This window comes from Cavia porcellus, unplaced genomic scaffold (genome assembly GCF_034190915.1).
Source record: "Cavia porcellus strain 051 isolate PalLab524CR breed Dunkin Hartley unplaced genomic scaffold, mCavPor4.1 scaffold_3, whole genome shotgun sequence".
In the NCBI taxonomy this organism is placed as follows: Eukaryota; Metazoa; Chordata; class Mammalia; order Rodentia; family Caviidae; genus Cavia; species Cavia porcellus.
The window spans coordinates 9,588,504-9,609,982 of record NW_026947486.1 but is presented as its reverse complement, the minus strand read 5'-3'; the positions used below and the strand labels follow the sequence as shown (position 1 = coordinate 9,609,982).

The window sequence follows — 21,479 nt, the reverse complement described above, 5'->3', positions numbered from 1 at the left end:
CAGGGTAGATACATTGGTGACAAACTAGCATAGTTTCTGTAGTGGTAGTAAGAAGTATCTGATGTTTTCTATTTTCTGAAGGCAGAGGTAATTTTGAGAGAAAGAAAAATCAAGAGTAGCTCCAAAATTTTAGGCGTAGACCACTGGAAGGATGCAGTTATCATTAACTTAGATAGGGGAGACTGTGGCTAAAACTAGATTGAACATAATGTTTGAAAAAATAATCACCTTTCCCTCTAAAATCTGCTCCCTCGCCTCCAGGACTACCTCACCTATTTGACTCAGATGTGCTCAGTCATCCCAAGAAGACCACGGACTACCCTTGACTCTTCCTGCTGTATAACCTCTGTAACATGTCATCAGGTGTTCTGATTTCTGCTTCCTAAATATTTCATTTATCTATGCACTTCTGTCCTTCCCCACTGCCATCATTTTATATAAGGCCACCATCATCTCTCGCTTGAATTACTACAAGGCTTCCAAACTGACAATGAGTCTTCCCCAAATTGAACCACTCACTGCTCTGCCTCATGAGACATCCTTCAAAAGTACAACACTTGCCACCATCCCACCATTACCCATCATCCTTAGGTAAAGCCCACAGTGCTTAGCATGGTTTGTTAAAAATTTTGTTTTGAAATAATTTCTGATTCACATACTTTCCATATACCCCTCATCCAGCTTTCCTGCCTGCCCTAACATTTCTTTCTGAATCATTTGAAAATAAATTGCAATATAATGCTCCTGGACTCCCAAATACTTCCATGCACTTTTTCCTAGGAATAACACTAACCTAAGTATGGCAGTAAAGTTGTCATAACCAGAAAATTAATATTGCTGCAATGTAATTATTTAATATTTTTTTATTAAGCAAATTATGTTTCTTGACACCTCAGAAAGTAATGTCCAGATATTTTGTAGGACAGCCCTCACTATGAATCTGCCTGATGTTTTCTCATGATTAAATGTAGGCTGTGCATGTTTGGTAGGAATATCACAGAAGTGATGCATCCTTCTCAACTTCATATCAGGGAAACATCCGTAGCAATTTTAAAATTCTGTTGTGTTTTACCCTGCCACCATCTGCCCATCCCTGTTTTAAGGTTCTCAGACACAGGCCCAGAGAATCAATTCCAATCCTATTGTTACCTGGCTAATTACTGTTCCCTAAAATCTCATAGAGATTACTTTATTCAAGAGGCTGTGTCTTAATCTCCAGGTCTGGCTTAAGGTCCCTTCTTTGAACTGGCATTATATCAGGCACCCAACCATTCTAATATTTCTTATGCTATACTATAATTGCTTATTTACCGCCAATGCACCTAATTATGGATTACAAGTTTTGAGGGGAGGGACTGCATAATGTTTGTTATCACCAGCATTTAACCAAATGCCTGTTGTACAGTAGGTGCCCAAAAAACTCTACCTCCTTGAGCTCCCTGAGCTTTCCTTTACATGTCCCCACAGTCCTACCTAACTGTTTTCTCTTTCTTGCAGTGCTGCCCATTGTTTTTCCACATCTAGCCTTTTCTGGGAGGCTGGAAATTCTTGGAATCACATCTAAGCTCTTGCATTTAATTCCACTGCATCATAACTAAGGCAGATGGAGGAAGGAGGGAATGCTAGGAAGGAAGGAAGGAAGAAAGGAAGGAAGGAAGGAAGGAAGGAAGGAAGGAAGGAAGAAAGAAAGAAAGAAACAAAGAAAGAAACAAAGAAAGAAACAAAGGGGAAAAAGGGGAGGGAGTTAGGAAGGACTGCCCTTTGTTTTAGAACTTTGTGTTGAGCAGGTGCAGAATGTTTTGGAATGTCTCTCCTAGCCACTCCTCCCCCCATACTCCACTTCCTGTTTATTCTGCCTCTCAAAACAGAGTGGGGGATAGGAACCAGTCCAGTTCCTTTCCCACTCCCTGCCAGCAGGCCTCAATTCAGAAATGATTGCGTTGAATTTGAGTTTATGTTCTTCGCAAGTCTTTATGAGAGTTATCAACAAGAATCAATCTAAGGCTCCTAGAATGAATTCTCATTGGTGCATAAGATAATAAGCAATGAAGTAAGTGAAAGGAAAAAAGAGGAGAAAGAGAGAGGCCTGGAAAAAGCCACAGATTAAGTAAATAGTCAGAATAACCCAGAATTTGGTTGCAGTATTTTATAAAGCCTTAAAATAAATCATACAAAAGAAAAAAGATCTTTCCTCAAAGAATTCCTTTTTGTTCCTTTCCTGGCTCTCATATTTAGTTCACAGCTAGCAAATACTTGCCAAGATTTTACAATTTAGAATCTAATCTTTGTAGTATCATGAATACTTAATTTTCCATTAAGTTTCTTTAAGCCTTCGTTTTAGTATTAGTAAGCAGTGGGAAAAGAAGAGACACTGGTTTAAGAAAAAAACTATTTTTGGCAACACTGAAAAAATTGAGAATCATATTACTTCTGGGTTCTTGGAAGGAAAAGATGATGCTGGAGATGATAACAAACATTATGTAGTCCCTGCCCTCAAATGCTTGTAATCTGTATTTGGGTTCATCGGAGGAAAATAGGTAATTATAGTGTGCCATAAGAAATATTTGTTAAAATTGTGGAATATTGCTCAACAGTAAAAAGGAATGACTACTAATTTAGTCAAGAGCATGGGTGAATCTCAGAAATATAATGTTGAGTGAAAGAAGACACAAAAGAATACATACAGTGGGATTCTCTTTTAACAAAGTTCAAGAGCAGGTAAAATTAATTATACAGGAATAGAAATCAGAACAGTGATTGCCTGAAGGTGGAAGAGGCAGAGAGGGTCATAGACCAGAAAGATGTGTTATCTTTCCAGGGTGATGATTATGTTCTGTAACTTCACTGAGTACTTAATTATGGTTGGATTCACTGATCAAAGCTTAACAGATTGTCTACTAAATATCTGTGCCTTTTATCACATATAATTATATGGCAATAAATAAAAATGGTAATAAAATAAGAGCACTGCACATAAAAATCAAATATTTTGGAAGAGAAAAAAGGGAAAATGGAGAACAAAGAAATAGGATGGATCTAAGCTTTTGATCACAAATACATAATAACGCAGTTATATTTGAAGCAAGTCTAGTTAGTAATGCACCAGTAGCTTCATATATTGTGCCTTTTATGCAGGCACAATAGATTACACCAAGATTACAACTTAAAAGAAAATTCAAATTTCCTTCTCAAAACAAGACCAAAAAGAACATTTTGATACTATTTTCAAGTTGTATTAGTAAGTTGATTTTAATCAGCCTAAAGACGATAAGTGAATGCGGTACCAAGAGTATGTATCCTTTGTATTTCCTGGCCTATGGTAGAAACCAGTTTTTTAGATCACTATTGCTTCAGCACAAACTTTCCAAAAATTTGATTGCTTAAAATGACACAGAATTACCATCTTGCAGTTCTGTAAGTCAGAGCCCCTAAATGGTCATAGTGGGCTAAAATCAAGTTGCTGGTTAGGCTGTGTGCCTTCTGGAGGCTCCAGGGGAGAGAGATTGTGCTTCCTGGCCTTTTCTAGTTTCCGGAGACTGCCCACATTTCTTGGCTCATGGCCACTTCTTCCATCTTCGCAGCCAGCAATGGTAAATGGAATCCTCCTCATGCTGCATCCCCCACTTTGCCTGACTTCCCTACTTTCTACCTTCCATCTTTCAAAGACCTTTGTGATTACACTGATCCCAGCCAGATAATCCAGATTGATTTCCCCATCTGAAGGTCAGGTGATTAGCAAGTTCAATTCCATCTGCAACCTTAATACTTCCTACCAGGCAAGGTAAGATATTCACAGGCTCTAGTGAACTGCACACTGGAGTCTTTAGGGGCTATTCTGATACTGTGCTAAGTTTGGCCAGGACTGTAAAGTTCCATTTGTAACATTACTCTAATCACCCATTATTTCTAATCCTTCTGTTCTCTTACCAGCCATTGGACAAATATTCCAAAGATTTCAGGTTTATTATAAGCTGCTACTCATGTAAATGTTATAAACCAGATTTGATCCATACATTACATTCTATTTTCATTTATTCTCAATTAGTTGGATGCTCTCCTAAAATTTGGGGAAAGACCTTTGTTCTAGTTATCTATTACTTTGCAACTAACCACTTAATAGCTTAAGAGAATGAAAATATTTTGCACACAAGTGCGAAATCTGGGCAGGGCTCAAGAGGGAACAGCTTGTCTCTACTCTGCATGGCATTAGCCAAAGTGACTTGAGGCCTGGTGGCTTGTTCATATGTTTGTCAGTTGATGGTGGATGTTGACTGGAGTGTAGTAATTCTTCAGATGAAACACCTACATATGATCTATCTGTGTGGCTTGGGCTTCTCCCTTTATGGCAGCTAAGCCCCAGCTAAGCCAGCATTGAGAAAGAGACAGAGACAGACAGAAAGAGAGAGAGAGAGAGAGAGAGACAGACAGACAGACAGACAGAGACAGACAGACAGACAGATCATACAACTGGAAGATGTAACTATCACCTTTAACTGCCTGGCTTGGAAGTGAAAAGCACAATTACTTAATCAAGGCAGTCACAAAGACCCACCAAAATTCAAGAGGAAGGAGAAGATGGTCTACCTTTTGTTTAAAGGCAGCAAGATTATGGAGGAGCTTCAGAGCCAGAAGTAAATTTTTAGTCATTTTTTAACACTATGATTTATCAATTTTTGTACCAATTTTCCAGTTTGTCTCCTCATTTTTGTTTCTACCTATTTCTTGTGTTCTATTTAGCTCTTTTGTATAGTTATCTTTTTCAGGGCTCCTTTTATTTCCCATCTTTTCACCTCAACATTAGCCCAACCCAGAGGTAGCAAACAGTAGTTTTATAAGGTGGTAGAAAAAGACTGTAGCATATCCACAAAAGAGAAACATAACTGTGGGAACCAGGGATTAATGAACCAGTTCTGACTAACAAAATGGCAATTTCGTATGCTTGAGCTTAAAATTTGCTGCCTTTCTAGTCAGGAAAATGTACCACAGTCTCCTTTCAGAAGAGAATGATTTCCCTCCAACTTCTCAGATTTTCGATAGGTAGTGTCCTGCAACAAATTTTGCCTTTCTCTACCACTTCTCTTCCTCATAGTAACCCAGTTATAGTGGGGTGACACTTGGTAAAAACTTAAGTTAAGCAATCTTCTCTTAGTGCCTCCCTTTTTCCACATGGGATCAATCTGGCTACAGGAGCAGGTACTTGCTTCAGGTCTCAAACTTCATTGAGGGGAGAGGGCTGCTGTTTTCTAAGATCCAACCCAGACCCCAACATCAGGATTAGTCATCTAAATTTCTGACACTCTTCCACCTAAACAGTTAAGCTATGAAGGAACTGTCAATAAGTACTTATCACAACAGAAACAAAATTATACTATGAAAGCACCCATGAGTTACAAGCCACAACATATAAAATCTTAGACCTTCTTTTGAGTGACTAATCTACACTAACTGCATTCTTTACATGCCACACATCGTTGGGCTGCTGTGAAACATACATGTGTTCTTTTGCAATATATGTTTCATTTTTAAAAGCTCAGGGCTTAAAATTAATACTGCATGCGAACAACTGAACATTTTTAAATATCTTGGTTAGAATCAACAACATGGTACTTTCATTTTCATTTCCTTGACTACCAAACAGGAAATCTCCTCAATTTCTTTTCTAAGAAGAAAAAAAAAAAACAAAACAGGGGAGGTCATAATCTGAGGACACAGCAAGTTCTGTCAGGTATTTTTCAACACAGTGGGAGAATAGCGAGGTTTTAATTGGTTTTATTGAGCTCAACTGCAAGCTACAACATTCTTTACCTCAACAGTGTGGCATTCAAAAAGCGAGTGTGGGGGGACACCAAAGTCAGTTTCCAACTTTGAAAACATCAAATGATTCATGTCCAGTTTCATCTTGTTAACTGAAATCTCCAAAAAAGTAAAAGTGCACACATCAACCCTAATAAGATGGATAAAAAATTTTAAAATGACATTGATAAAAGAAAAGTAAAATGGATCCTAGAAAATGCCCTACCCCCAGTTCAGTTTATGGAGTTAGTTATAAGATAAAGAACTGGCTTCTGGTTTATTGGTATTGTCCTCTTGTCTTATCTACTGTTTCAAACCACTTTCGCTAGACGGTTCAAGGTCAGAAATTTACCATATGTGATCCTGTTCAGAACCAATTGAAAAGGACATACTCTAAAAATTCTTACCAGTTTGAAGTTAGGTACACTGGCAGATAAGAACTCTGAAAAAATTAAAAGTAATAAAATATAAGAAAAACATGAGAGGGTATAAAATGCTCCTTTTAAAAATAGTGCCAAAACAGGAAGGGCTGAGAAGATAGCTGTGGTTTTAGTAGGTCTCCTTTAGGCAGCTGCACTACTATTGTCCTCTGCTTTAACTTCACCAAAAACCTAAAACAAAAAAAAAAAAAAAACAGCTAACAAAATCCAAGTGGGATGAAATCTTCCTGGATGTGTACAAGGTACATTCATTTGGGCCTACAGTAGCTGCCTTAGCTATAACTGCACCCACTAAAGCACTGAATAGCAAGCAGCTGTGCAAGTTCTGTGTACAGATGTTTTCTTTTCCTTATCCTGAATTTCATTAAGTAGATGCTGCTCTTCAGCGGAGCATGAAGAACGTGAAAAATGGGGAGAAAAGCCATGGAGTCCTCATTTGAAATCAGAAGAGATCTTAAAGCTTGAACTGCTTTAACTTACTTTCTTTTTGTGAGGAGAAGGGGTGCGTAACTAGGAACTGAGCTCATGGCCTTCAGGCTGAGCTACATCCCAGCCCCTTTTGTTTTGTGTTCTCTCTCTCTCTGAAACAGGATTACTGTAAATCACTGTTTCCTAGACTGGGGTTGAACTCGCATTCTCCTGTCTCAGCAGAACAGGACAGCAACTGGACCCTGAGCACACAATTTACTTTCCCATTCAAGCTCCATCTTGCAAAAAGCTTTTCATGCAAATTTATGGGAAGTCTACCATGCAGGTCCAATACCTAGCCTGAGGACTAGGAATGCACATATCAGTAATTCATTGACCACTGGGAGGAAAAATACCCAAGGCAATTGCCTATGAGATCCCTGGAATGGGTTCAGGGCCATTTGGACAGGGAATTTTGGGAGTCCACATACCATAGTGTGGTTTAGAAGTAGAGGCACAAGCTCTGGGCAGTCTGGTGGCTCTAGGGCTCATTGCTCCATAAAGAGTGTCAAAGCTTTAGGACCAAGAGGTCTGCTGGAGTGGAGACCCAGGGTAGTGTCCATGGCTGTGTGAACCTAAAGGTGCTACTGACTTCCAGATATAGGAAAGATTATTGGTAGCAGACTATCATCATGTCTACCCCTATCAGAATGTTCTATGTGGCTGCAAATGAACTAGAGGCCAAATGAAATGTCTAGAATAGCTGCAGAACAACCTTTAAATTTCCCTGAGTTATTTTTTAATGGAGGTGATTTTAAAAGACAAAAATTAGTTTCTAACTGAAATTATCATGATATTTAAAGCAATTTACCTTTGCCCAGAAACTACATAAAGTTTTAAACTTTACAAAGTTTCATATTTAATTTTTAAAAACTAACCCATCTCACATGTTTAAAATTTTTAAAAAATACTTTCAGCAATCCTTTTTATTAGTTGGGTGCAAAAATTTACCTCCAAAATTTTAAAGGAAATATTCCTCTGTCATTCAATATGTTATCCAAACCTCTTTAAAATAAGTTACACGAGGATATAATGTTTGGTTTAAAAAGTTTTTACTATATGACCCACATCAAGATAAATGTCTTTTTTAAGAAAAAAATCCATGGTATAAGCTTTGAGCCTTAATTCCAGGGGAAGAGAGAGAGACAAAGAGGAAATGAGAAGAGGAAAAAGATTATTTCCCAAATGATATATGTTCAGCAACTAAAAATAAGGGCAAATGATGAAGCATAAATGAACTACAATGATTTTCATCTTTTACAAATTTGTCAACAATAGATGAGTTTTCAAACTGGTCCTAAGTATAATAATCTCAACTTCAGTGCCATAGTCTTTAAAAAATTGTTCTCATTCAGAGAAAGAGTAAGTTAGGCCAAATCACCAAGGAACACTGCAAATGTTAAATGTAAGCATCTCTTTGTGGGCAAAACAAAAGGTTAAAAAGGTAACCAGGCTTTCTGAAAAGCTATGGTGTGAGGTTTTGTTGTTGAAAATTCTTATCAAATGTAAATATCTTGAAGGTAATCCATGCTGATCAGAGCTGTTCCTTTATGTCCAGTCCATCTATCTGACCTTCCTTTTGGTCTTAAACTGTGGGTCAGTTTTCTCTCCCTTTGAATGTGGTGCCACACAGTGCAGTTAACTTCCCAAAGACGTTCACTTATTGCTTTGCCTCAGAAATTGAGCAAAATTGTAAAAAGCTTGAGAAGTTTAAACAGATGCATCTTCTTGAAGATTTGTCCTAGTTTTGTTTTAAAAACTGATCTTGACTAAAATAGTACCAGTGGACTAGTAGTAGGCCTAAGAAACCTTCCTGGTTCATTGTTTAATGCGCTTTAACAGTAAGCATCATTCCTAGGTCAGAATCACCACTTATATGTGAAAACCCTATATTTTCAAAAATATAGTAATTGATACCTTATCCTTTAGTTTTGCTAGCTAGACCTGCATTTCTATGTTCTATATACCACTGAAATTTTCTGAAAACAACTCACCATTAACATCTCAAAGGTTTTGCCATCATTTGCTTAAATTACAACATTTTGGTTTTAATTGAAGTGCCCCCTCATGACCTTAAGGGAATAGTTTATTGTTTTATATATGTAACTGAAATTAAAGTGGACATATTGTCTAAAGCACCCTATTTCATGGGCAAGAGTAAGGAGACATGAACCAATATTTAGAGTGAAACAGTACCTAAAGAAAACTTTAAGTGTCAAACACTCTATATGTGTATCATCTCATATAATTTGCACTGGAATGCCATAAAGTAAGCATTTGAATTATTATGCCTGATTTTAAATGTGGCGGTAGGCTAGGAGATTTAAGTACACATAATAAGTGGTAACAAGAGGATTTGTACACACAACTTTCTAGCTCCAAAATCCTTGTGATTCTTTCTACCGGATGGCTTTGGTAGTTTCCTTTAACATTTTTGCTTGTCCTTTGATATTTTAAAAAGAACACAAAGCAAGAGGCTGTCAACTTTATTTTTGGTGCTGCCCAGCTTTATCTTTGTATATGAATGATTAACTTTCTTTGGTAACTGGCGGGCAAGCCAGTGTTGAGACTCCCTATTTTTTTTCACTGCTGCAGAAAGCTGATAATAGAAGCTGCTCCTCCTGAACCACACACATGCGCATACATGCTCACATGCACTCATTTTTTTAAAGCATAGAATTATATGGATTTAAACTTCATGCCGAGTTCAGAGAATGAATGCCCATGGTTTCAATATCAAAAACTGAACTCATAATCTGACATTTATCCCAACACAACTAATGAAATAAAGAAAACACAAAGCTCCACGTTTAATGGCATCTGAAAATCTTTCCTAAGAGCCCTATGGCAGCCTTGATCAATTATATCATGTAAAATTGCAGAATGGGTCACTGCAAACTGGAATGTTGGACACTGCGCAACAAAGCTTAGTACTTTGTTGAAAACTACTAAAAATTGGCGCTACCCCATTACCCATGTTATAATACAGCTACATCATCTCTTAAGTTCAACAAATCTTGTAAATAAGGATCCAGGAGGTGTACCCTCTAGTATTAGCTATTTATTTGCAAATTTTACTTCTCAGTGGCCAAGTGAAATGTCAGGTTTAGCATAAATTTTTATGCCTCAAAACACCTCAGTTTATGCTTTGACTTTCTTTTAAAAATTCAAAATGTTAAGTGCTCCAATATGCATGCCAAATTGGTTAAAATATACAATATTTGTAACTTCCCAAATATTTTGAACTGGTGATTTTTTTTGAGGACTGTGATTTTTTTGGTACTGAATCAAAAATAAAACTTGCAAGTTAAGTCTCATCAATAGCTAAGCCCTCCAAATTACATGTTTGCAGAGATGAATATCTACCTTAAATACCAAAGAGAAAAGTAAAATTTTTTTTGCTGAAAAGTATCTTTTTATTTAATGCCTAAGCCATTCACTGGCAGATTAAAGCAACAAACACTTGCTCAGTTTAGTTAACACATTTGATTTTTTTTATTTTTAGAATATAATCTACATCTGGATTAAAAAAGTTTTAAATAAATTTAAGACATAACAACGGTGGAACCCTTCATCATTCTACGTACAGCACAGATAGAATGTCAGCTGGTTCCATTTGGGATGAATCCACTTTCTCATAATAACATTATTATTTTTCACTGACTGAGTGGCAAGCTTCGTACAAGTTTCATACGAGCTGGCGCACTTCCAGCTCACACACACGGGAGTGGGGGCAGGGTGGTGTGAAAGGGATGGGGTGGGGTGCCACAGGATTGCTGTACAGTGTAACAGAAAATCATTAATAAAGTAGTACCGGTTAACAACAGTGCTATTTGTGCGCTTATCACAATGGAATCGCTGAAGTTTCGGAGCAAGAAGAGAATTTGAAATACTTAAGACAGGGCCACTGTTACAAAAAGACATAGTGCAAACAGGAAAACTGACGCAATCCTAGCAACGCCAGGGCCTCAGCCGGCTCAACAGCAGGGCGGGCAAGAGGTTGCGCGCCCCGCCTTCCCCAGCACCCGGCTCTGGGCTGTGCTCCCAAGTGTGGCAACCCAGCGCCGCGCCCTGGCATGGCCCCTTCTCAGGTCCTTTGCCTCCAGAAATAAGAAGAGAAAAAGAAACCCCAAGAAAGGCACAGGCTGAATGTGGGGCGTCAGCTCAGTCCCATTTCCAACAATACAAATAGTCCCATTGTGGGGGGATCCTCGAGCCCCCCTCTCCCAAGAGTTTTCTCTTCTTGAGAATGAGGCCCTCTCCTCCACACATACCCTCTGAGCCCCTGCAGGTACATAGCCCAAATTTGCAATCAATGTGCCCCTCGCGCCCCACAACCAGGAAGAAAATAGCTTTGAGGAAAGAGAGAGGGTGAGAGGCAGCCATGAGACGGTGCTGGGCAGCCACGGGCGCCCCGCCTCAGTGGCCCCAGTTGCCGAAGCCGATCTCCTGCTTGTATCTATTGGTAAGAATGTTGGCTTTGCGGGTGAGTTTGGAGAGCACAGTGTGCAGCCCGCGCAGGTGGTAGTGGAACTGCTGCTCCAGGTCTTCCTCACCGGCATCCGCGCTCTCCAAGTGGCTCAGGTCCACCAGGATGTCCTTGGACTTCCACGCGTTCTCCTCGCTCCCTGCTGCCGGGGAAGGCGGCTGGTGCAGGACACCCCACTCGATGTCGTTGCGAATGGACTTGAGCAGCACGTAGTGGCTGTACATGTCCCGGGAGGGCGCGAAAAAGCTGCTGTTGGCGCTGCCCGGGCTGGAAGCCTGAGGCGTGCGCTCCTCCAAGCAGCTGCCGCTGCCGCTTACCTCCACACCGACTTCGTTGTCTAGCTCAGGCTCAGCTAGGGGCACGTCGCGCAGCAGGCTGGGCACCATCACCGTCTGGTCCATGTTGTTCACGGCTCCAATGAAGCGATTCATGGCGTTAAAGAGCGAGTGCTTCTGGTTATAGGTGTCGCAGATTTGCATCATGATGGCCGCGGGGGCGCCAAAGCTCAGAGACACAGGGGCACAAAGATGGTCTGCCCGGGCTTGGGGGTGCCCGCCTTCACGCGCTCTCCGAGGCAAGGCCTGCACCGGAGCCTGGCTATAGCCGGTGAGGGGGGGATTCCTGACTCCTCCTACACCCTCTCCAACTCTGCTTTCTCTGGCAGCCCAGCCCTGGTGAGCGGCTTCTCTAGTTTGGATGTCTGGAAGATCGTGATGGTGGTGGGTCGAGCCTCGGCCTGGTTAGGAGACAGGAGCGAAGGAGTACGTTACTCACCCGGTTAGGTTGCCCAGCGCCCTTGCCCACATGCTCCCTCCCTCCCTGGCTACTGCTAGCTTGGGATGGAGTCGGGGTGGCTCCCTGGGACCAGGCTGTCCTACCTCTGCGCCTCCCAGAAGAGGGCCACCGAGTAAAAGAGGATCTTTTCCCTCGGAAAAGCCTGAGTACAATCAACCACTCTGGCTAAGGCGGCAGTGGGGCGGGGCACCCACCTCTTTCGTCTCGAGATCCCCTGATTCTTGGCGGTTCAGTGTTTTCTCTGCCAGTGGAAGCCGCCCAAGGGCGCTGCGGTAGTCAGTGGCCGGACTGTGACTGAGGGCGCCGGTGTCTGCGTTGGCTCTCTACCCATCCCAGGTGCTCAATTTATAGTCCAGGAAATGTGTCGCCGGTGCCTAGAGCCACCCCCGGTGTCTCCTCCTCCAGCCACCCCCAGCAGCGCCTAGATAAAAGGGCCCAGCCCGGAGGGCCGCGAGTAACACTGGCCCGGCCCCTTCTACAGCTGGGGCGGGGCACGCCAGACCAGCTCCGCCTCTCGCCTGATACCCGGGCTAAGGGAGGGCGCTGGGGCAGGGCAGGGCAAGACATGGGAAGGGCAGAGAGGGATGGAGTAGCCGCGCCCAGCCCGCGCCAAGCCAAGGCCAGCCGGCTTGGGGAGGGCCAGGCACCGTGCCGGTTCGGAAGGCGCCGGCGACCCAACCCAAAAGAGGGCGGGCTGGCGCGCGAATGGGTAGGCTGATTTGGAGTGCGCTCCCGGGTTGGGATGACCAGAATGCACGTGTCCGTGTTACAAAGTGAACCTCTCCACCTTGAATCCAGAGAGACCGCAGAAGGGAAACTGAAGCCTCGGTTTATTATTAGCCCTCGGGGGAGAAAGGACCGCATCTGTCTCATCTCCATCCTGGGACTTATGTAAGCTGGACATGCTAGCTACACGTGGACGCGCAGTGCTCCCACTGTGGCCCTGCATTTGGTCAGCAGCTTGGGGAAGGGAGGTCAGAGGCGTTTGCCTTCCTCCAGGTGATTCCTTTCCCAATTTTCCTACAATTGCTGCCAGGAGTCAAGGGCGACCTATCATGAGATTTACCGGTTTTGTTTTTTTTTTTTTTTTTTTTTCTTTAAGAGATCAGAACGTGGCAATGGAGAGAAATTATGTCGGGAAGCCCAGCCAGGCCCTGTGACCATTTGTCAAAAGGCTAGGAAAGGGTGACAGTACTCCGATGTTTGGTGTCTTTCGTCGTTTAACAGGAAAGATAGGTTTTTAAGCACAGGATCATTGATATAATCTAAGCTAGGCACCAAATCGCGGGACGCAACTTTTTAAGACTTGCACTTTAAATTTCATATTGAGATTTCCACACTATGGCCTGTTTTAGTTTTCCCATCTCACTTACCTTGCCATGTTTCTCATCCACCAATCTTCTCAAACAGTTCTACAGACAATTATGACTCAAGCTTCTAATTTTAAATCCCTTTCCTCTAAAATATTAGGGACAGGGGTTAGTACTGTATTTTCCTGAACAAAAGTGTCAGAAACCAGAAGTATATAACATCTGGGTTTCTCTTTCACTTTGACGACCCATATACTTAAAGGAGCTATATTCAAATATTTTCCAGGACAGGCTATCTTCTTAATTGTATTTTGAATGAAAGTCAGACTAGGACCAACAAGGACTAACAATAGAACAAAAATCAATTATGACCATTGAGGCCCATTCTGCACCCCCCAATTTATTAACTGTAGATCATAACCCTTGTCTTCTTATCTGTAAAGCTGAGGTAATGTTAGTTGCTCAACCTATTTTGAGTGATCAGCGCTAAGAATGTAGAGGAAGAAGCTTTATATAAATTTGAGGTATTAAAATAATTCCACTTCTCCCTTTTGAATTGAGACTTAGCAGCTTTTCCAGCCCATTTCCTTATCAATAAAATGGAGCTTCTCTGGTGGATTGTGCGAATTTTGGTAAAGGTTAAATTAGATAATGAATGCAAAAATAAATATGTAAATTGTAAAGTACTTTACAAGGAATAATTTACTTAGTATAGAACCTCATAGTCTAGAGGTGTCTGTGAGGAAACAAAAACCTTAAAAATGTGGAGAGACAGGATGAGTCACAGACAATCCCCCCACACGCGGTGCCTAGGAAGTAGGAGTATAAAATAGTCCAAGTTGGTTTTGCCCAAGGAGATCGAAAGAGCATTCACGACAGGAGGAAAACTCAAAGAAAGCAAATGTGCAGTTTCCGTACTTGATCACAAATTAAAATACTTTGTCCCATTCCTGACTTACTTAGTGTTTCAAGGTACACATAAGTCCTGATGAAAACTCGGTATTCAGATTTGAGCTATTAAATGCTGGGATTCTGCCTCCGTTTCTACCCAGTTCCAACAGAGAGAGATCTAAGTGATCTGGAAAAGGGAGCCCACTGTGACAAAAAGCCCAGCTTGGGAGAAAGCCCCCAAACTCCCTCTCTTTTAGTCTCCACCCCTCCCCTGATCCATTTCCTTCCTTCTGTCTGGACTGGATCTCCCAGTTTCTTGACTCGGCCTCTGTTCTTGCTCATTTCTTAAACCCTATCAAAGAAAGATGGCTCATCCACCTGCCGGCAAAACTTCCCAAACCAGGCCTCCCAGCTCCCTCGGCCCACGCAACAACTCACACCCACGGGGTAACTCCAGAGCAAAAAAGGTCCAAGGGCTAAAGCTCCCAGCCCTTGGAATCACCCCATTGCCACCCCTCTGACTTTAGCCAATCGCAAACCGTCGCAGAATGTTATGCAAATTACCCTTTGCCCCTCAGCCAGTCAGAAGCCGCGGACCCCTCCCCGCAGCATCCTCTTTCACCCTAGCCCAGCCGATCCGCGGCCGCGTCCCAGGCAACCGGCCAGCAGCCAGTATTTCTTCTTGCTAGGCTGTAAAAAAATAAAAACGGTTCCCTGGGGTTACAAACGAGCAGAGCTGCTGGGTCAGGCCAGGAAGGAGATGGTCAGTCTCTCTGGTTGCTCAGGGCACCTTCCTTATCATGATCTGGAGCAGGCTGGAGGTGCTTAACTGTCTGCCCAGAACTCATTTTGCTCCAGAAAGCAGGGGAAGGCATCAGTTGAGCAAGTTACTTTGGAGTACTTGTAGCAGGCCAAAAGAGGCGAGTCAAGAGACTTTCTAACCAATATACCAATTCCCATTAAAAGCTTTGTTTCAGCTTGTGTACCCGCTCTACTTCTTTCACAGCTCAAACTCAGGAGCTTTTAGATTCTTGTTCTTATCAGAAAATGTCCAACTCCTCTGCCACACCCCAAATGTCCACAAATTTCTCTTGGATAGTTTGGGGAAAGATGGCACTTCAGGTGCCCTTAGATTCTGGTTCTCACCATGCATGACTAGTTCATCTTCCCCCAAATGTCCACCCATTACCCCTAAAATGGCACTTTAACCATGACCTGAAAATCCTAAACAAAGTAGGGGGCAAGGAGAAACTGGTGGGAGAAGACAAGTGGGAGAAATAGGTTTGGCTTAGAGCTGAAAGTGGTATTTTAAGGCTAGAAACCAGCCAACTTAAAAGAGCAGAAATCCTAGATTACTTTGATCTAGAATTTAGAAAGAACCACTTCGTGAAAAGTATAACAATCAGACTGTCTTACTAAAGGCCTTGTAGTTCAAAATCACTCACAACACCCCCACCAAGTGGTCGCCCTAACTCACATTCTTGTATTTTCCATCCCTCTGTATTGCTTTTACCACTTTGAAGCTCTCCAGAAAGCCATGAGACACATCATCATGCTTGAAGTAGATATGGTCTTCCTTGAATCCACTATTCTTCAAGGCAGTTATCCTCAGTTCATGCAGCAATTCTTCATGTTCTCCTTTGAGTTACTCATCCATCCTGGTAACTGTCTTTGGAAGCAGCTCCAGTTTGCTTGAATGTGCAACAATTGGAGCTCATTCCAATTACCATCTTTTCTGGGACAAAATGGAGTGACCAAGCCATCTATTTTATTGGGAAGGGTAACCTTTTTAGGTCCTATTTATTGAGCACAAATGCTTGAAACTTAGACAAAGTAAGGCATTTTAACTTCACAACAATACTCAGAAGAAAGTAAGGATCAAAGAGTTTAAGGACCAAAGTAGCAGAACTGGGATTGACCCAATTTTTTGATGCTAAATCCAACGTTCTTTCTACCAGTTAAAAAAGACCTATTTCTTACAATGCTGCCTGGCATTTAATGGACTGGTTTTAACAGCTACATTCATATGCTCTTATTCTTATAACAAAATTTCATGTTTTTTAATTTAATTTAATTTAATTTTTGAGGCAGGGTCTTGCAGTGCAGGCTGGCCTTGAACCCACTACAGAGCCCAGGCTGGCTTTGAACTCATGGTGATCCTCCCACCTCAGCCTCCAGAGTGCTGGGATTATGTGCATGCACAATCACACCAGGTATGCATTTTATTGTTGTGCAGTAAAGATATTTTTAGACCAAAATTCAGAACTTCATATTATTCCATTTAAATTAATCTCATTAGGTTTGGTTTATTATTTTATTCTGTTTTAGTATTTTGAGTTGTGATTCTGTACTCTAATACACTTAGATATTATCCATATATTAGGTACTGGGCAAAGGGTAAAGTGATGTAGAACATCTGGAGAGCTCCTTCAGCTTGATATTAGTCCATTAATTAGCACCTTTTGGCGTATGTTGTTTCAGCCAGTTATGAATCATGTTAATTGTGCAGTCATCCAGCCTATATTTTTCTTCTTGACCATGGAATATTACGAAAGACCTTGCTAAATGCCTTACTGAAGATCCAAGGTAATGGCAAGTTTTTTCCTATAGATTCAAGTAAGACAGTTTTGTCATATATTACTGAGAAACCACTGTGACATGATAGAAAACAGTAGAAATATCAGTATAATATTCTGAATTAATATTGAGGAATGATTTTGTATTGCAAACATTTGGTAGAAAGAAGATAAAAAGGGTGATGCTAGGAATATTAGTAGTAAATTTTCTGGCTTTAAACCTATTTTTAGGTTCGAGATTGACTGAATATGTTGCCCTTGATTCTGTCACGATTTTGCCCCCACACCACCACCACAGGCTTAAATCCAGAAGGAGAAGAGTCCAGGGACAGTTGATAATACTAAATAATACCTTTAGATATTTTGGTAAGGAAGGAAACTGATCAAAAGGAAAGACCAACTGGGACAGGGAAAAATAGGAAAGAAAGAAGGAAAACTATATATACATGTGTACACAAGATAGTTAAGATAATTGTACTAATAATTTTATTAATTCATGGAAAGAAACTGAGTGCTTATACTGTTTTGATCTGTTTTGCATGCCTGTATCATGTAATCTGAGCAACTATTTTGAAGATAGTAATATACAATATAATGACCATTGTTAATTTCCTATCATCTTATTTGAAATCCTGTATTGTTTTCATTGTTTGTGTTTTAATATTTTTAAAATTAAAAAAATTTAAAAAATACTTTTGTAATGTTCTCAACATTTCTACTTCTTTGGAAACTGTAAACTACATAAAATGATGCATTTTATTCATGTATGGCAGATAAGAAAGGAAAAGATTCATTACAGGTTCTAACCATATGGGAAATTCTAAATTTGCTTATTTTTATATTCCACAGACTACCAAGATCTTCTTGTACCATCAGCCTAGAAAAAACACTGAAAACGTTTTTCCTTCTCCCTATCCTGCTTATCTATTTGATTAGTTTAAATTATGAAATTCAAATATATATTTGGTTAAATTATGAAATTCAAATTTTAAAAAAAATTAACACTGAATTAACATAAAGAGAAAAGATATAATCATCAGTATTGTATCTATTCAAGTCATATATATATATATATATATATACACACACACACACATTTTGTTGAGCCTACAATATCATAAATACAATATTATTTTATGGAAAGCTTTAGTACTTCCATGTCCACGTCTTTTGTAATTTATTCTTTTATCTGTAATAAAAAAAGAAAGTACACTTAGGTAAGTGCATTGGAATTAATGAGAATTCACCTGTTATATTAGATTTTAAGGTAGAATTGAGGCAGTTTTATAGAAACTTTCTATGCCAGTAGGCAGTGCAGTTGTAAGAAAGAATATGTTATTCAAGAATATCACAGCACTCAAGTAAAAAGCAGTAAGCAGATATTGTCAAACATTAACTCAGCTTGGCTTTAAAAATTTGCCCAGTGGTAAAGTCCTGCCAACAAAGTGTGAATCAAAGTGAAATACTCTGGAATAAAGAATATCTGATAAAGGGATTTATGGTAAGCTTGGCTCCATTCAGATGCAGAAATATGTTTAAACTATGCATTCTATAGTTGCAGAATGGAAGCTAAATATTTTAAACTACAGCAATGAAAAAAAATGCAAGCAACAAATCTAAAATTGAAAGATTGAGGAATAAACATTGACAGATAAATAATAAATAAATTAATTTTTATTGAAGATTTGTGTGTCTAAAACCAAACTGTACAATATTAAATATGAACATAATATGTTAATGTTTTTCAAAAATATTTTTCTCACCTTATAGGGCTCTTTTAAGAAGTGATGGCTGGACATAGTGGTGTGCGCACTTATAATTCCAGCACCTGGGACGCAGAGGCAGGAGGATCACTGCCAGTTTGAAGCCAGCCTCAGCTATATACTCTGCACTACAGAGCCCAGTCTCGAAAAACTAAACAAACAAACAAATGGACAGAAGTGGATATTCTGTAGCAAAGACTCTGTTTTCTAAAGTTTAGTCCATCTTTCAAGTATCACTTCAGTTACTACTTAAAGTTCAAACAAAATCAATATTTACATTTCACTTAAAGTAACCTGTATTACAATGAATGTTCTTTTTTTTCATCTAGGTGCTAGGTGCTAGTTACACAGTGTGTTCAATTTGTGAAAATGTGTTAAGCTGTTACACTTGAGTAATTTTTTTGAAATTTCATTCATACAAAGTTCTTGGGGAGAGGGAAAGTATGAAGGGAGAGGGAGAAAATCAACAGTGTGGTGAGGTTATCTGATTTGGAAGTAAATGCACTCAGTGCTTTGGGGTAAAAAGATTTGTGACCTTACAGTGGAATAGGGAAGTTGTAAGTCCTCCAAACTTTACGTCCTTTGGGCAAAAATTACTGTTCTTGACCTCCACTCCTATCAACTACAATTTAATAAGTCAAACATTAGGGGCTTCCAAGTTTTGGATTTGGAGAGAATATTCTTGGCGGCAATTCTATTAAAACACTGCTTTTCTATAAACTCCCTAAATGTTCATTTGCATAGTACATTTATGTATAGAGAGTTGCCTCTGCTATTCTGATCCATTGCTGATGATTTGAAATATCAAGAAACCTGATATCTTGTATTCTATGTGTAAAGTTTGTATTTCTAACCTTACAGATAGAAAGATCATGTTAATAGACTTCTGCATCTCTCTATGCCCTTAAGTCTGGTCAGAGAGATACACTATTTCTCTAGATGCCCTCCCAAAGGCACTTGTAGGTGAGCCTTTTGGGAGATAACTGGCTCATGGGTGTGTGATACTGGATTAGGCCACTGCTGGGTTTATAGATGGGTGTGGTGTTGGAAGGTGAAGCATGCTGGGAAGAGGAAGGTTGCTATAGGCATGCCTGCAAGGATATGAAGATATATATATATATATATATATATATATATATATATCCCCTTCACTCACCCTTGATGGTTCGTTACTTCCTACCTGCCATGTCCCTCTGCCATGCCACCTTGCATTGGAACCAGCTGACTATGGACTGTGAACTAAAATATACTTTTCCTCCTTTAATTTGTGGATGTCTGTATTATGTCCCACTGATGAAGACAGAAATTATGATATCCTGCAAAGAGTAGACTTTGCAACAGTGTTAGTCCAGTCTGGGGCAGTCCACACTCAGATATATGACCAATTTTCTTGCTTCTTAAATGATTTCACAATTAGTAGATATTTGGAAATAAATTTATGGATATACCATTAATACGCACCTTGATCTTTGCTTGGTTATCATTTTATTGCTAGAAAATACATTAAACAAGGAAACATATATTTCTTCACCTTTAAAACACAGAATATACTGTGTAATTTCATTTTGTACAAGGTGAGTGATTATCTTAACTAAGTATAAAGTATTTGTGGCATGGGGTTTGTTCAGTAATATTTGTTGTAAGTTGGCATTGGGGGCTATCGTGACTGTAAAACTGACTCCTTACTTTTTATTTTTATTTTTTGGTACTGGGAATCAAACTCAGAATCTTGCACTTGCCAGGTAGGCGCTATGCCTCTGAACTATATCACCAGCCCCAAGCCCTTTTGTGGGACAGACTTAAATATCTGTCCAACTCTGATTCAAACTAAGAGCAAATGTAAGTACCATTTCTGAGGCAATTCACATAATAATTAGAACTTAAGTTTTAGAAAGAATTTTGATTTACTTAACAAAGTTTCTGTTAAGTAACAATTAGCCTGGCCAGATATTAAAGCACATCGTTCCTTTAGTCTCTTTCTCTACCTAAACAAGATTGTCTTAGATGTTGAGCATTAGATGTAGAATCCAGAATATCCCAAATGGAAGATTCTTGGGAGTCTACAAAATATTACATTAGGAAATTCTAAGTACAGACTTGGTGTTTTTTCATTTAACTCTTTTTTATTGCACTTAGCTTCAAACAGTAAGTTCAGCTTTGTGATATTTAGGCTGAAGCAAATTTAATGTTATTAAATAGCCAGGGTTCACTTGTTTTTATAAATGTCATTCTTGAACTACTGCAAGGACCATGCCTTTTATATGTTGAGCCAAGTTGTTCAAGTACTTCACATTTCTTTGTATCATTTGTGTAATTTCTCCATGTCCGAAAAAAGAGAGTGCTTGGGTTATTACTACCTAATATCATGCTTATTCAAAATTTTATTTTTTTATTTATTCAAGTATAAGACATTTATTGGACTTCTTTCTAGAATACCACCCCCAGTTGTACTTTCAGCCAGAAACAGTCTCCCTCTCCTCCTACCCTGTGTCTCTCCTCTCCTCTCCTCTCCTCTCCTCTCCTCTCCTCTCCTCTCCTCTCCTCTCTTCTCCTCTCCTCTCCTCTCCTCTTCTCTCCTCTCTTCTCCTCTCCTGTCCCTTAATTTTCTCTCATTTTTTATCTAGGGCTATAAATTGAAATTGGAGGGAATGTCTAGTGAAAATATAGTGCACTTCCAAGTCCTTAATTATTTGGGAATGTTTTGTAATATGCTCAAAAGAAGCAAGGCATGCATGGACTTCAACTTTACCTATAAGACATTATAATAATACATTATATATATATATATATATATATATATATATATATATATACATTGATATAATACATTAACAAAAATGAAGCATCACACATTGCAGAGTAAGGGAATAATTCTAGAATTACAACCACAGTCTTGAAAAGACCATAGAAGCATATGACTAAGTATGATTTATAATATCTAAACTAGGTAGAAA

General features: G+C 39.8%; 1 protein-coding gene across 1 annotated transcript; it reads right to left on the bottom strand.

Annotated features, from left to right (window-relative positions):
* Positions 1-10,172: 10,172 nt before the first annotated feature.
* On the bottom strand, positions 10,173-12,483 carry Mid1ip1 (MID1 interacting protein 1). The gene is made up of 2 exons (XM_063245703.1): positions 12,180-12,483; positions 10,173-11,926 (listed from the first exon to the last, which is right to left on the bottom strand). The coding sequence occupies exon 2, from the start codon at positions 11,670-11,672 to the stop codon at positions 11,121-11,123; it is 552 nt and encodes a 183-aa protein (XP_063101773.1). The 5' UTR covers positions 11,673-11,926; positions 12,180-12,483; the 3' UTR covers positions 10,173-11,120.
* Between the last annotated feature and the right edge of the window lie 8,996 nt (positions 12,484-21,479).

Bases quoted from the DNA above. Each gene is read 5' to 3' on its own strand.
- Mid1ip1 (XM_063245703.1), bottom strand. From the start codon at position 11,672: ATGATGCAAATCTGCGACACCTATAACCAGAAGCACTCGCTCTTTAAC.